The following is a 17,775-nucleotide window of genomic DNA, read 5'->3' as shown; positions in this document are numbered from 1 at the left end:
TACCGAAAAAACGTTAAAGACCATCCCGTATATTTCACTACCATACCATCTTTGTCATCGGAACAAAGAAGCTCCTCCACCCTCTTTCTTCTAGATTCTGTAAACTGAAGGCTAAAAATTTTCAACATTAAATACTATCAAGAATTAATCTCGGCCATCACTCTTATTTGCCTTTAAATAATTAGTCATCAGCGACGATTGGAAGAACAAAGAAACAAACCACGAGATCCTTACGGCTCTCTCCTCCTTGAATCCTTGTTGTCACTGAATAAAAAACAACACCGGAACAAGAAAATTCCATTTGTTGGTGGCGACAAAAATGTTAACATCTGTGAACTAAATCAATCATTGGTGGCGACAAGAATGATAACATCTGTAAACTAAACCGAAAAGTATTAAGAAAACAAAACGCACACAGAGTACATGGAATAAAATAACTGTAGTCATAAAGAAAATCCTTGAGCACGAAACAGGCCAAAAAAAAGCGCCCTAAAACAGCAAAAAAGAGAATGTAAGAAATAAATATGCAAGTATTTCGAGAGAGAACTTCCCTGTTCAGTGCCATTTGTCACCCTATTCAGGTATATATATATCTCCGACTTTCAAATGAGCAAGCCATAGAAATCTTATAATTTCATCAATCTCCGCCGTTGTTGGCCACTAGAAGTCTGGTCGTCGTAATTATTACAATTTTATTTGTTTTCCATCTTTGGGTGTCAGGTCTGGATTTATTTGGTCAATGGAGAACATTGAGTCTTTTGTTTTTTTTTTATCTACAACAAACTTAATGTAGTGTAGATACTACATTTAATATAGAATAGCTTGAATCCTTGTCTAATATATCTAGTTTCCGTCTATTATTTCACTCTGAAACTTCAAGTTTAAGCTTTGTATAAAACCTAGAGAGAGAGAGAGATAAAAAAGACATGTCATCTACATAATTTTATTTATTTTTTTGCTAAAAAATACATGTTTATATTCAACAAATTCTCTTCTACACAAAAAATATAATAAAATATCAATCAATCATATGCTCAAAAATACAACTTGCTCAAGACAAGCCAGAGTTGACTCTATTCTTTGCTAACAAGTAATAAAAAAAAGAAACTGAAATATATAAGAATTGGTAGTCATTGTTATAAGAATTTTTCTTCGAGACAAGTTAGATCTTCACTAAGGTATTTAGTATTTATCATAACCAAATGAGTCTCCATGGGCAATCAATTAAGGGAAGCTAGATCTTCACTTCAGTAAGGCTAACTAACCCTTCAAAAGAGAAGCTCTAAGGAGGTAACAGTAGTGTGAGAGTTCACGTAAAAGGGTAGAAGTTAGAAAAGAGCAAACTTCCGAGAAGAATGTAGGATGCAGAGTATGCCCAGATCAGATATCCCCATCTCCGGTTATCAAGAGACTTCATTATGTGTGCAGCAAACCAATAAAGGGGAGGGCTAGACGATAAGAAACGAGTAGCAACCTGTCAAAAGTTTATAGTCAGAACATATGACCCCAAATACAACTAAAACTAAATTCTCATTGGGGTCAAAATTTTATTTAAACACTATGACATTTAGCAAATGCATTATTTTATTAATTGGTGTAGTTTTTTCTCATTTCTATCGATTAATAATTTAATATCTTTTAAATCTATATCAATTCAGTCTACAGAATTATCATTCCATTTGACAGCTCCATCTCTTTAAGTGCTAACCAATCTAAAAGAAACCTTACTTATAGCCAATTATTAGAACATAGGTTTCAAATGAGAGTAAATGAGTTCATATGACACTTACAGAATTTTTTAGATTGAAACAACCGCAATCATGTGCAAAAATATGACTTTGATTCAACAACAGAACAAAAAAATGACAAAAAGGTTTGGGGACCTAGATTGTACGATAGAAAATAAAAGAGATTCAAGCACTCAAAAATAATTTTAGCACCTAAGGATTTGTTTGGTTGGGAGTGGTGAAAATAATAAGGGGAGTTATTAATAATATAATAGATATAAGTAATTTATTTTAAAATATTTGTGCAATAGAATGATTGTTCCACCAAAATATCAAAAAAAATATTTTCACATTTATTCTTGTGTGTTTAATACTAATAATAAAAAAATTGTTTTCTTTCATTCTATTCCACTTCATTCTTTTTTCCCTAATCAAATTGAGCCTAACTGTGATAAGGGGTCAAGAATGTGGATCATAGCTAAACATAACTCTTAACGACTAGTTGACAAATCAAAGAGAGCAAACCTGCACATGCATGACAAAAAATGCTGTTGCTGCCAGAAATCCCAGATGCAGAATAAACGGAAGAACAAACACAGACAGGTATCCTATTTTATCCGAGGATTCAGAGAGTAGAGCAGGAGAATCTTCTTTCATCCTTGGCTTCTTTGGTCTAAGATTGATTTTATCTTTAAAATAGGGAAAAAAAAAACAATAGGTATCAAGTTGTAGCAAAATGCAACAAAAATATGAAAGACAATAAGGAGTAATACTCATGCCAAGTTCTATGAAAGGCATTAAAGCAACTGGTATTTCACAAAGGGAGATGTCACCGAAAAGGAAATGGAGATATGCATGCTTAATCAACCAATACAGTTATGATGCGGGCATTATGCAAGCAGAGAAAATTAACAATTTGTCGGATGATTACCCTGTATCTTAGAAGAGGTTTTATCTATAGTGATGTTTGCTCTCAGACTTGCCTCAGGAATGAAAAGAACCGCTGCATAATTCTTATCTTTGGTAGAAGCACAGAAACCCAAAGAGAAAAACTTCTCAGGCTCTGACTTTGCATAATTCACAATTGAGCAAAGTGCAAGAGATAAAATTGGAGATGCAAGTAGAAAATTTGGCAACTGTTTAAATTGGAAGTACCGCAAGAAGCCGACTCCCCTGTTATTCATTAACACAAAGCAGAATGAGAAAGAGGAAGATTAATTATCAATAACAAAGTTGGATAATCTTCCAATTTTATATAAGAAGGTTGTGCAATTGAAACTCTATACATGTAAATGAAGATAGTTTATTCGTTATGTCATATAAACTAAAGTTAATTATATAGAACCTGTATTTATATGTTCAGTCAATCGAGTTTTCAACTATGCTATTCGATTCAACCATCCAACCCAAAAAATGCTTAAAAAAATAGCCATGCATGGTGATAAATGATAATAAACGAAAATGCTATTGTAATGAAAATTAAAAGAAGGAAAAATTACCAGTAATGACTTTGAATATAGTTGTATAACAAAGGCACCTTTGCTTTGCACCATGGCCTCATATTATCTGGAGAATGTCCCACACAAATATTGTTGTATCCGTAGACTTGAAATGCAAGAAATGGGGTGAAAATAAATATACAATGCAAGGCTCCACCAGTAAGAATCTTCATGGTCAACTGACAAAGAAAGCAAAAATAATTAATGAGAAGAAATAAATGATTACCATACTCTATTTATACTTGAGATTTAAGATTTAATGTGATATCCCCCTAAGGATTCTATACATCCAAAACTTTAATCCATTTAATAACAACTGACAAAGAGGATATTACCAAAGAATAGAAGCACATATCTGAAATTGCAATAAACAATCCACTTTGACAAAGAAAATGCAACACCAATCTTGTTTAGTTAATCCACTCAAATAAGCAAAAAGACACAAATAATACTTACAAAAGCCTTCTTTCTTAATATAGAATCACATGCCTGATGCATGGTTTGGAAACAGATATAACCAGCATTAATCACGCCATTAGACCTAGCAAATCCAGAGAGAGCAAACCAAGGAACTGCAATTTTGTTGTTCCCAGACACTAAGTGATACAATCCTCCAATTGAAAATAAAGCATACAAACTCTCAGTATATCTGCAGACCAAGTAAAACATTAGCTTTGTTGCTTTTTACATACATCAATATAACATGGAAACGTTAGAACTATTACATGGAGGAATAAAATATTGATGCTGGATTGAAGCAAAACAAGAGAGAAGCTCTAAGTGCTGCATCGCGATCCTTCAAAACAGTAACTGAAAGCCTATTAGGAGTGACAAGTTGAAACAAAAACTATCAGAACAAGCAAACAAAGCTACGTATGACTACCGAATTACATACTTCAAAGTCAAACTAACAAAATGTTTCTATTGTGATATGATTTCAACTTCATTAATGCTAAGTAGCTCACCAATATAGATACATCGCTGCAAACACAAAAGCAATGTTATTGATCACATAGCCTGTTAAACCCAAAACAGCTCTTTCACCCATAACTGGAACCAATGGAGCAAACACTGAAACAGAAAATCCAACATTTAAACATAATGACAAAACTTCAAATAACCTGAAGAAACTGATGAAATAGGCTAAATGAACTAAATCGCTAACCTACTATAAGTAACTAAGTTAGATTACTTATAATTTTGAAGATAAATGTTGAAAATCCAAACTGGATATAATCAAGACTCATATATCTTCGGCCAGACCTGTCCTCGACAAGGCGGAGATGCAAATGGGAAGGAGGGGAAAGAAGGCGTATGATTGCTCGTACTCATAGCCACACTGGGCGATGCGGACGAAGTAGACGCCGTCCCAGACAATGCTGGATTCGATTGCGGACGCCATGGAAGGCCAAAGAAGATGGTCCCTTTGAGCATGATGGGTTGAGGTGACGTTTGATAAGCAATTTGGATTTAGAGGCGCGGAGGTATCGTAGGGGCTGAGAAGGCTTCGCCATAAGATGATTAAGGTGAGAAGGATGAGCCTTGAGGCTATTGCAGATTTGAGAAGTCGAGCTTGGTGGGTTTGGGTTTTCTGAGAGTTTTCTGTGTGCGACATGGCGGAGCTTTAGTTGCAGAGTCTTGGTAAGTTGGGATGATCGGGTCCCGACTCCCAAATCACCAAACGACAAAACGAATGCTATTTTTATTTTAGGATGGCAATTATAGCCGCGGGTTTAGGTACATGCGAGTACCTATCTTTAATGGAGTGAGGGCGGTAGGAGTATTTATCAAACCGCCCAAACCGCTCAAACTGCCGGCACCACACCACACCACAAAAAAAAATGTGATTTAAAATTCTTCGAGGTTTGAATTTTTTCTAAACCGCGCGGTGCAGTGCGATTTGCGGTTTTAAATTACTAATATGCGGTTCAAACCGCACCGCACATTATAAAAATACCAATTTTATATTTATTTAGGTCTAATATGTGAATGTTCAACTCAAAGTCCACTAATTATTGTATTGTTGACACTTAATTGTTTTTATATATTTATTTTCAAGCCTTATGGTATTTTGACAAGTTTTGCTCAAAGTTTGTTATATTTGTAATAATTTAATTATTTAGTGATAGTTCAAACTGCATAAACTACAAAAATCGTACCGCACCGCACTATTTTTCGCGGTGCAGTTTTTGCGGGTTTTAAGTTTCACGGTGTTGGTGCGGTTTGGGAAATTGGTAAAACCGCATGTGCGGGTTGGTTTGAAAAAATAGTCAAAAACCGCACCACCCGCACCGCGAACACCCCTAGAGGGCGTGGTTTGAATTTCGAAGACAGAGCGGGCGGGTATGGGTTTAAATATTTATACCTGTTTATATCCCTATGTTGAGATTAATAACGACACATTTTTTTGTTACATTGTCATACTCATGGTTACTTTGTCATTATAACAGCAATCATTACTCTCTTCAAAAATTTAAATTTCCTGTAATTGCCGCTGATACTTGCACCAAAATTAAATTAGATCTGCATACAATTAAATTGTCTCTTTTTTGGCTGATAATTTCTCCGTAATTACCAAAGTAAAATATTATATATTATATACATTAGTTTGATTAGTTTTATTTTAAGTACATAATAGTAATTTTAGGGGTAAAAAAGTAAAATATTAGGTAAAGTTTTATAAATAAGAGCTATAATTGGCAATGATACAGAAGTTCCCAAAATAATTCTCTAAAACTGTTAACTTTTAAGGAATATGTGAATGAAATAGCAGATTTCACAACTGTTATGGAAATATAATGGCAATATAATTGATAATCCAAAGCCAGAAAAGAAAAATAATAATAATAATAAAGAGCTTAAGAAGAAAGTGCACCTTCACTTCAACCTAGAGTTTTTTTTTTTCCATGCTAATAGTTTATCCAAAATAAAGCATGTGTTTCATTCTCTCCTATCACACCCATCATTTCCATCTTTAACATTAAATTGGCCTCCAAATGACCTATTCCATGTAATAACACGCATCACTCAAGTAGCATGATCAATATGTCTAGTTAAATACAGCAAAAGGAAATTTATTTCAGATTCCAAAACCACTGTAAACAAGTTAAACAATCAATTAATAAATTACTCAAACATAAAAACCATTGTAAACAGATTCCAAAAAGAAGTCACACATCCCTTCAACCCAACTCGAAATCACACATTTTGATTTTCAACAAAAGAACACAGAAATGCAGCTCTTTGAACAAGAGGAATTCAATCAGTGAAATCACAAATACATAATCAGACCAAAGAATTGAAATTAGCATTCCCATAATCGATAAATAAAATTAAATCTTACATATGTCCAACAAAATAACACATACAATTAATCAACATATCCCTAACAATGTATCAATATCTCAAAAATAAAAGATGAATCTTTATCAAGATTGAACTGAACTCTGTGATCAGCGCCTTAAAGCCATCTCTGTTCAGAGTTCTAAATAGGTCTTAGTGTGTTATTCCATCCAACAACTCTTCTCTCCCCTCTCTCTCTAAGTATATATACAAATATTATAGATATTTAGTAATAATTGATTTTGAATAATATACAGTAGAACCTCTATTTAAGAATACTCTATTCAAGAATTACTTCTAATTTGTTATAAAAAAAATCAAGTCTCAATTTGGACCAGTTATAAATAAGAATAACCTCTAAATTGTAATTAGTTATACATTTTTTAAGTCCTGTATTAACAAAGTATACCTCTATATAAGAATAATTACATCTTAATAAAATATATACATATATTTTGTAAATTTATTTATATAAATTAATAATTTTATTTCAAATTATAATACATGTATGAATATTATATTTACTCTAAAATAATTTTATTATGATATAATATTAATGATTATTTATTGTTATTATTATTACATTGATATTTTTTGGTTTTTTTCCTAGTGTAACTCTATTTAGTTATAACCTCTCAATTAGAATATAATTTACTTGATCTGTATTCTTGGATAGAGGTTCTACTGTATTGTTAATAACAAGTACAAGTTCAAATTTCAAATTTCAAAGTTCAGATATAATTTTATAAATAATGACACCAAAGTATATATGATATTAATTTTATTTTAAGAAACTGCTCCTCAAACTCAGAACATGGAACCTTAACTGTATATAAGAGGCTAAAAAGACTAAGAATTCTTCAAAAAAGTATAATTGATCATATTATTTCCATACATATAAGAGGCTAAAATGACTAAGAATTCTTCAAAAAGTATAATTGATTATATTATTTCAATACATTTTACTCAGAACTTGGCAAGTTACATCAGCCGGATAACACATTTAAACACGGGATGGTTGAAATAGAGAGTGCAAGCAAAAATTATTTCACATTATGTAGTACCAATGCCACACAAAAACCCAAAGAATAGCAGCCTAAAAAAACACCCCATTTCTGTCTCTGGAACCTTCCATGTGAAATATTTGCCACATTACTTTTCTAGATATTTCAAGTAAGGGAGAAAAATAAAAAGCAAAGCATAATATGTATAGCAAAAATGAAGCAAACAATTGCAACTCTCACGGTTTCAGTGTTCAAATTTGGCACCAAAATTTTTTATATACATTATTGTAAAATTAGGAAGAAGAATACAATGGCAACTGCAACAAAGGATCTAATACTTAGTATCACATATCAACACAAAAACTTCTTCAACGAAAGATTAGGCTGACATATACAATACTAAAGCCTAACTCTGAAATAAGATAAGCTTGTGAAACTGAACAAAACACACACACACATACAAAACGAACAACTTTCGAATGAAGAAAAATTGGCAGCGTTATTGCCCAACAAACCTACCCATTTCAGAGGTAGATAATCAGATGCCAACAATTCATCAAAACCAAATATAAAGTAAAGAAGTTGTAGTATAAACCAAAAAGCAAATAATTTTCCTTTACCCAAGAAAACAATTATGGGAAAGAGAAGAAAATGGGTCGAAACCGATCATCAAAATCTCTTAAATTATCATGGAAGAGAAACCAAAACAGCTCAAAAATCAAAAACCAAAAGCCAAAATTTTTTTGTAGACAAGGAAATGATGGTCAAAACACCTGCTAACGAAACTGACCTAAGAATTTTGATTACACACAACTATATATATAATTAGGAATAGGATGATACATTTTGTGGCCAGTGGTGTTTGAATATTTGGCCACACCGGAGTCTCCTAATTTTCTTATTGAGGAATGGAGGTTGAGACAGACCGATGAGAAGACGAGAAAGATAGAGCGACGTCGGAGTTCAAGGTGGACGAAATGGGGGCTGAAACAAATGGGCACCGGAATTCAGAGAAAGAATGGCGCTGGAGTTCTCAAGAATGAAAAATAGAGCTAGAAAATCAATTTCTCTCTGAAATTTTCGATCAAGCAAGCTGTGAGATGAAATGGGGAATGAGAGTTTTATCATCAGTGCTAGTAACTATATAATTATATATATAGGGATATGATTTTTCCTGTTATTATACTTTCACGGATTGTAATCCGTGATGTACGGCAGCCGTCAGATAAAAGAGTTATTTGATTTGACGGCTGAGATTGATCTAGGGGTAGTTAGGGATAAAAAGTAGAAACGTACTCTGGCACTCATTTTATGTACCTGAGACCCTACCACGGAATACATTCCGTGAAAGTACATCACCGGACAAAATCATATCCATATATATATGTAGATATTTTTTAATGGGTATTAATTTGTTCGGTCTATTTATGAATTATACTTTCAGTTAATTTCATATTAAATTTGGTCTATGATGAATCTTCAATAAATCTGTCTCGAAAAAATTTATCCTTCTTTCCAATAAAAGTATAGGATAATGCTTAGGTAGAGTCACAAAAAACGTCTGTACATACAGATATTTTTTTTTTATTATGTGTCACTTTATTATTTTATACCAATAATTAATTAATTCCTTTTATATTTTTTTTTAAATAATTTGGTGACCCCTTATAAGAAAAGTAATTAATATTGACCCTTAAGCTTCATTTACTAAAAGATCTTCAAATGAGGTGTCTTACATGAGAATTTTCTTTTTTAAAAAAATACTTCTGTAATATTTTTCGTTTGATCAAGTATGTCACTTTTTCTCTTTTATATGTAGATGATAAAAATGATGCATGAGTGATAAATTATTAGGATTTCTTGATTGTATTTTTATTAGTGAACAAATCATATGCATGCCCATACAATATAAGTGACCTTCAACTGAATAATATTTATCGAAAGCCATACTAATAGAATCATACGAACTGTGGTAAAAAAAATTAGTGTTATTTGAATAATTAATTGTACAGTAAAATATATTTAAAACTTTAGTTTTATATGTCCAACGTGTTCATAATGTTCGTCAATCTCCAAGTTTCATTATATATCAAACAAAAATATTGCAGAAGTATTTTTTTAAAAAAAAAAAAAAAATCTCATGTAAAACACCTCATCTTTTAGTAAATAAGACTTAAGAGTGCACAATATTGAATATTAGTAATTTTCTTTATTAGGAGTCACCAAATTATTTAAAAAAAGAAATAAAATAATACAAAACGAATTAATTAATTTTTTTGATGAATCGGGAAATTTGTATTGCTCACAACAAATTTTTACAAACAATAGCACCCTAAACAGGGCCTAAATAATAAAATTTGTACATTGTTTCTATTTCTTGATCCTCTCTTTAACCAACTACATGTTTTTTTCTTTTTTTTTACAAGCTGTGGAACCATACAGTATCATCAGCAGAGACTTTCTTTGGCCATATTGCACTAATTCTATAGATCACATCTTGTTTCACCCCTGTTATAACCTTCTCTGCATCCGGCTTTGTGCTTTCCCACACAGACAGGTTGCGTGCTCTCCAGACTGTATATACCAGACAATTGATGGCAGCAGCTAATACATTCCTCTTGAATTTGCTGAGTTTTGATCTTCCAATCCACCTGGTTAATGCACTCAACGAACCTGCTGCTATGTTCCAAGACAGCCAGGTTTTTATTCCTTGTAAACATGTTGCGGCAAACCTGCAAGTAAAAAATAGGTGTTCTGCATTCTCACAGTGATTATCACAGAGTTCACATTGTTCTCCTATTGCCATTCCCATAGCTTTCAACCTGTCCTTTGTTCTAAGCCTTTTTTGTATTGCCAACCACATAATAAAACAGTGTCTAGGAGTGTTTAGCCTCCCCCATACCTGCTGAGCCCAAGAGACTTTGTTTTGGGTTGGACAAAGCACCTTGTAGCCTTCCTCAATTCGATATTGTTGAGTAAATAGTTGTTGTCCAGCTGCTTCTTTAAAGTGATCTTTCAAATTGACCAGACTTCTCCAATACCAACTACTATGATCTGAAGCTTTGTAACTCCACCAATCTCTATCCTTGATATAGACACTATGTATCCACCTCATCCATAAGCTATCTTGTTTTTGAGCAACTGCCCAGATATACTTCCCCATTGCAGCTCGGTTCCATTCTTGTATTTTCCTAAATCCAATGCCACCAGCACTTTTTGATTGACACACTGCTTCCCATGCTACTAAACCAGGGCCTGTTGATTGAGATTGGCCTTTCCATAGGAATGCCCTACAAATTGATTCAAGTTGCCTCACCACCTTCTTGGGCAAAATCATTACTTGGCACCAATATGTATGAATAGCCATCAACACAGAGTTAATTAGAACCACCTTTGCTGCAAAGGATAGGTTTCTTGAACTCCATGTTCTTATTCTTGCAGTCATTTTTTCAGCCAATGCAATGCACTCATTCCTAGATATCCTTTTAGCACATATTGGCACCCCCAAATATGTAAAAGGCATATCCTTTAGAGTAAAACCAGAAGCCCTTTGTATTCTGTTCACCTCCTCCTGAGGCATATTGCTACAATACAGTGCCGATTTCTGGGGACTGGGTTGCAAACCAGATGTCATAGTGAAAAGCTTCAATCCCCGCAACATGTAATAGATACTTTTGAACTCCCCTTTGAAAAATAACAAAACATCATCTGCAAAGGCTAGGTGATTTAGTTTCATAGGAGAGCATCTTTCATGAAACTTGAAATCATTCTTGCCCCCCCACTTTCTTGAGGATTCTGGTCAAATATTCCATTCCAATGACAAAGAGCAGTGGAGGGATTGGGTCTCCTTGTCTTAGACCCCGTCTTGATTCAAAGAATCCATGAGTACACCCATTGAACATGATAGAAAATCTCGGTTTTCTGACACAATTCATTACAGTCTGAATAAACTGAGAGGGAAAGTGTAATCCTGCAAGTATCTCCTCAATGAAGTCCCACTCAATGGTATCATATGCTTTCTGGAGATCAAGCTTGATCATGCAGTTAGCCTTGTTTGTCTTCCTTCCATAGTGTCTCACTAAATCCTGGCAGATCATAATGTTATGTCCAATGAATATTCCCTGAATGAAGCCCCCTTGTGATTGTGAAACCAATTCAGGGAGGATGCATTTGATTCTAGAGCACAATAGCTTAGTTGCAATCTTGTAAATGACATTGCAACAGGCAATTGGCCTAAAATCCTTGACAGTGTTTGGACATTTCATCTTTGGTACCAGTGTGAGAACTGTCGTATTAATCTCTTTTAGTATTCTGCCTGAGCTGAGGAAAGAGGTAACTGCTTTGAATACATCCTCACCTACCAAATCCCAATTATCCTGAAAAAAGAAGCTGGAGAAACCATCTGGCCCAGGAGCTTTGTTTCCAGGAATTTTGAATACCACTTTCTTAACATCTTCTTTAGTGAAAGGCCTATTGAGCATTTCTGCTTGTTCAGTAGTGACCAAAGGCCCTCTCTGCAGTATATGTTGTGAGACTTTCTTTCTATCTGTCAAACTCGATCCAAGAAGCGATTTGTAATAAGAGATGAAAGCAGTTGTGACCTGTTCTGGTTCAAATACTCGAATGCCATCTTCATTCTCAATTGAGTACACCTGGTTTTGTTTGTTCCTATGTTTGATGCTCGTGTGAAACAAGGAAGTATTGCTGTCCCCATCTCTAATCCAGCTGATTTTTGCTTTTTGCTGCAGGAAAGAGTTGTAGTGTTGCTGAGCCGTTACAAATGCAGTCCTAGCAGCAAGCTCCTGTTCATGTAGTGTTGTGTTCAGAGGGTCCTCTTGCAGCTTTGATTGGACTTCATCCAGTGCTTTCTTGGTTTGTATCGATGTGGCATGTAAATCAAAGAAACCCAACTGATTAATCTCTTTTAGAACCGGCTTCAGTGCCTTTAGTTTAGACACTACCTGATATATTAGCGTACCAAGAATCACTTTCCTCCATGTCATTTCAACCCGCTTGTCATACTCAGGATGAGATTTCCACATTCTGAAGTACTTAAACGGCTTTTTGCCACAATTCCATTTGGGATATAGTGATAAGATACATGGTGTATGATCAAAAGTTCCTTCGTTGAGAAATAACGCTTTTGCACTAGGATAGTTATCACACCATTGTTGGTTGGCTAGAACTCTGTCAATCTTTGAATATATTCTATCATGACCCTGCTGCTTATTTGTCCATGTGTAAAAACTGCCAGTAGACTTTACATCCTCAAGCTGGCAATGTTGTAGGCTGCCTATGAATTCCATTTCAGCTTGGTATTTCACTGGATGCCCCACTCTTTCTTCCTTGGTTGTAATTGCATTAAAATCACCCATGACTATCCAATTTTCTTTTGTTTTAAGACCATTCAGATCTCTCCATAATTCCAATCTCCCCTGCTTATCGTTAAACCCATATACTACTATCAATAAGCTGTTGTATGTTCCGTCTATTGTTGAGATTCTCAAGTGCATTAGCTGACTTGTGCACTTGATAATATCAACAATAAAGCGGATCGGGTTCCATGCTATAACAATTCTCCCACCTTTGTGCCATGCCATATTCGAGGAGAAACACCATCCATTGAAAACATTTAGGTACAAGGCTCCCAATTTGTGAGCCTTTACCCTAGTCTCGAGAAGCCCAACAAAACCAGCCCCCTGTACTCGAATAAAATTCTAATAGCTTGTTGTTTTTGCTGTTTGTAGGCTCCCCGAATGTTCCATACAATGAATTTATCCATTACCAAGAGAGGGATCTCCCCCCCCCCCCCTCTTGTGTTATCCACGAATTAATTAATTATTTGTATAAAATACTAGAGTGACACATAATGAAGAAAAAAATGTCTGTATGTACAGACGTTTTTCGTGACTCTACCTAAGCATTTTCCAAAAGTATATAGTGCTACTCGGTTTCTAATTTAGTGATTACTTTTCTTTCTTTTAAAATTGGCCTCAAATGAAGAATTTTAGGCAAAAAAACATTTTCTTAAATTACTCTGCTTTCATTGGGTAACAAATATATTGGTTCTAAATTTTTCTCATTTAATTTTAGATAAAAAAAATTACAAAATTGGATGAAGAAAACTTTAGAAATATGAAGTCCTAAAGAAATAGTTTGTAACTATAACATCAGTCTTCTTATGGTTGATTTTGGTATGCATTGACACTCAATTCTTTTTGTTATTTCTTTGTCAATTAATTTGAGTATAACTTCATTTCTAATTTAATTGAATATCTATGTTTTAGAGAGAAGGAAAACTTTGATTTACTTTATTAATTGCAGCCGAAAAGTCATTGGCTGTTATATATGTGTATGGTTTGTACAAAGGAAGATGTGTATGCCCCTTAACATTAATTTCTTTTATTAAAACACAAGTAGGTGAGAAGGATGACATTTAAACTTATATATAGAGAGAGAGAGATATATGTGGGTTTGAGAGAAGAAAGAAGAATTGGAGATGAAGAATCGCAGATAATAGTTTTGATTTCTTGTGGGGGTGAAGAATCGCAAATAAAACAATCGCAATATGTATTTTTTTTTTTGGAAAGAACGAAAGTTCATATGTATTTTGGTTTGGATGGAAGCGAAGATCTCCTTTAAAGTTAGCGGAATAAAAAATAACAAAGCGTTAAACCAAAAATTCTGTTACATAGACACACTTTACATAGAAATAGAGAAACTAGGCGAATGTTACGTGTAGAGTGAGGTATTGTTAGTTTTATTTGAGGTTTTAGATTTTTTTTTTTTTTTTTGATTTTACCTATGGGCTTTTATCATAAATGTACAACAAAAACAACATAATTATAAAAAAAATGTGCAAAAAAAATAATTTTAATACCAAAGCTGCCAAGAACCAAGAAAGGTTGATCAATGGCATCTTCATCAACCAGATTCAACTTAGAGAGGTTTGATGGATCAGGGGATTTCAGCCTTTGGAAAGAGAAGATGATGGAAATCTTGATCTACCAGAAATTGGACTCTCTACTAGAAGAAAGGATTGAAAAATTTGAGAAGGAAGGAGATGCAACAAAGAAGGGTGAAGCTGAGACCATAATGAAGCAAGCTAGATCATCAATCATTATGAATCTTGCTGAATGTTCTGAGACAAGTTATAGGGGAGAAAACAGCCTTGGGAATTTGGAAAAGATTAGAGCAACTGTACATGGCAAAGTCAACAAATACCAAGATTTTCTTGAAGGGAAAATTTTATGGATTTAAGATGAATGCCACTGTTCCATTGGAACATAACTTGGATGATCTCAACAGGATTGTTTTGTCTCTAACTAACATGGGAGAAATAATCAAGGAGGAAGGCCAAGTTGTGATCATATTGAATGCTTTGCCAGATCAGTTCAGAGAAATGAGAACTGTTATAATGTATAGCAGAGACACTCTCACCCTTGAAGATGTAATGAGCACTCTCAGATCAAGAGATGCAGAACTCAATTGGCAAAAGGTTGCAAAGAAAGAGCAGAAATGATGAAGCCTTGATGATTCGAGGAAGATAACCAAGAAGAGGAAATTCAAGATTCAGGGATCAATCTAAGTTCAAGAACAATTCAAGGCCTAGGGGGAACACAAGATTGAAATCAAGACCAAAGGAAACAAAGAAATGCCATCATTGTGGCAAGATAGGGCACTTAATCAGAAAATGTTGGGAGCTTAGGGACAAGAAAAAGCAAAACAAAGATGAAGAATAGAAAGGAAATGATTCAAATGTTGCAATTGATGATCACTATAGTTTAGATGGTGATGTTTTTGTAATAATCAAGGAGCAAGGTGAAGCTTCAAACTCAGGATATGCATGTACCAGTTCAGATCACAGGGATAATGATGAATGGATTCTTGACAGTGGTTGTACCTACCACATGAGTCCAAACAAGGACTGGTTTATTGACTACGCCAAGATTGATGGTGCAAAAGTCATGATAGGGAATGATCATGTTGGGTTTTATGCCCTAAATAAAACTCATTTCATATAATCAGATTTACTTATTAATAAAGATCAGAAATAACATTTTATGTTGCATGGTTCACATGCTTTATTTCATGATTATAGGTATATAATGTATGAATTCTTTTTAAGTCCAGAACATATGAGTTGGTTAAAGATTATAGTGTTGTCAACACAGTGGAATATAATCTTTATTATATGTTTAAAAGTTTATTCCCTGATTTGTCAGAACACTGGATTTAGACTGACATGGTAAAATCAGCGATAGGTATTCTTACACCTTGGAAAAGTGTTATGTCCTTTCCAGGACATTGGCAAAGTTTACCAGTATCGGATGTATGGAGTATACATCGGAAGGGACCGATATTGAACTTTGATTAGATATGTTAAAATTTACCGTAATATATATTCAATTCAATATCACCTGTTGATCCTAGATCAAATGATCTCAATCCTGATATGGTTAGGCTCAATCTCAAGAGTGTTATTCGTGTTCTTTGATTTGTTAAGTTAAGCCTACTTTTGGGTTAGGGTGATACTTACATTTTGGGAACACGGTAGTGCAATTGAGTGGGAGCGCTAACATAAATATGGAATCTATAGCTTCTATTTGGCAAATAGAAGTAAAGGATGATTTCCTTCGAACTTAACCAAACGAAGATAAATGGTGGAGATCTCATTTCACTTAGTTGAAATATCATTTATACAGGGTTAAGTGTTTTAAGGATAAAATACATTGTAGGGTGTTACGGTAATTTAATCCCTTTACAGTGTAAATCATCTATATAGAGGATCATTGATCACATTAGGGTTATAACAATGGATAACTAATGACGTGTCTATATCGTGGAACATATAGAGCGTTCTATATGACTGAGAGTGCAATTCCAAGTTCTAAGTGTGGATTCAATGAGGAATTAATAAGTTAGGGAATTTACTTGGTAAATTCGGTTCGACTTATTGGAAGCTCGGTTATATAGACCCATGGTCCCCATACTAGTTGAGACCATACTGCTTGTAAGACTCAGTTAATTGATTTTAATTAATCAATTATAATTCTAAAAGTTAGACTATGTCTACTTTATGAATTCTCACAGTTTAAGGATGAAATCGTAAAGAAAAGGGTTTCTAGGTTTAATTATTAATTAAGAGACTTTGTTTGTCTAATTAATAATTATTTTAAATGAAAATATTATTTAATAATCTATTTTAGTTATTAAATAATTAGTTTTGACATTTAAATGATTAGAATTGGAAAAATGGCATTTTTGGAGAAATTGAAATAAAATTGAGGAAACTTCAAAATCCAAGTGAGGCCCATTTCACCCTATGGCCGGCACCTCTTTGTGTGTTTCCCAATTATTATTTTCAATTTTAATTGCCATGTAATTGCTAATCAAAGCCTAGCAAAAATAGGAAAGTGGTGGATCACACTAAATAAGGCAGTTAATCAATTACACAGTAAAAGAGGAAACTGTTTATTTGGAAAGTTGTCCTCTCCCTTCTCCCTATATAAAGCAACCCTTTGTTCTCTTCTCATGGAAGCCATAAGCCACGAAATTCAAGAGAGAAAATTTCGAAATTCTTGTGAGATGAGTAGTGCCCACACACATCAAGTGGTATCTCAATCATAGTATGGAAGACTATGGAAATTCTGCATCAAAGAAGGAGAAAAGAAGATCCAGGTTCAGATCTTGGTGATGCTCTGCTACAGAAAGGAATCAAGGGCTAGAGATCTGAACGGAAGGAGTCATATTATTCCGCTGCACCCACTGTAAGGTTTTCTAACTTTATATGTGTTTATTTTCATTGTTTTAGAATTCATATTAGGTTGTTAATCCAACATACTTGTTAGTAAATCTAGATCCTGGTAAAATAAATTCCAACAACTAGCACCAGAGCCATGGTAATGATTTACTTTCATGTAATATGAATTAAAACGATGATTTGCATGTTTTTGTGTTGATTTGGATGGTTTCATGTTGGTTTGTGTGCTTATGTGATGAATGTTTGTGTTGTACGAAATTTTTCCATGAAATATATTTTTTCAATTTTTGAAAATATTTTATTTGGATTCCTTGTGAAAAATTAAGCAATTTTGTTTTTTACGGAACTTGATTCCGTTTAAAATTGAGAAAGTTATGAATTTTGGAAAATCGGGATTTCGGGTATGCATGGGTGCTCAATCGTTGTGCACCAAGCACTCA

At 33.9% G+C, this 17,775-nt stretch overlaps 1 protein-coding gene across 2 annotated transcripts; it reads right to left on the bottom strand.

The window, feature by feature from the left end:
- Nucleotides 1-995: 995 nt before the first annotated feature.
- Nucleotides 996-4,943, bottom strand: LOC115724120 (uncharacterized). 2 transcript variants are annotated; one of them, XM_030653587.2, is made up of 8 exons: nt 4,490-4,943; nt 4,192-4,297; nt 3,952-4,044; nt 3,683-3,875; nt 3,227-3,405; nt 2,659-2,900; nt 2,253-2,416; nt 996-1,474 (listed from the first exon to the last, which is right to left on the bottom strand). In XM_030653587.2, exons 1-8 carry the CDS (start codon nt 4,839-4,841, stop codon nt 1,310-1,312), a joined length of 1,494 nt encoding a protein of 497 aa, XP_030509447.2. In that variant the 5' UTR covers nt 4,842-4,943; the 3' UTR covers nt 996-1,309. The 2 variants fall into 2 exon arrangements, with proteins under 2 accessions (XP_030509447.2, XP_030509448.2); XM_030653588.2 differs by having other exon boundaries at nt 4,419-4,890.
- Nucleotides 4,944-17,775: the final 12,832 nt, after the last annotated feature.

The sequence above is a fragment of the Cannabis sativa genome, chromosome 9 (assembly GCF_029168945.1).
Source record: "Cannabis sativa cultivar Pink pepper isolate KNU-18-1 chromosome 9, ASM2916894v1, whole genome shotgun sequence".
NCBI lineage: Eukaryota > Viridiplantae > Streptophyta > Magnoliopsida > Rosales > Cannabaceae > Cannabis > Cannabis sativa.
The sequence above is the reverse complement of the archived record's forward strand: the minus strand, read 5'-3'. Positions and strand labels throughout refer to the sequence as shown.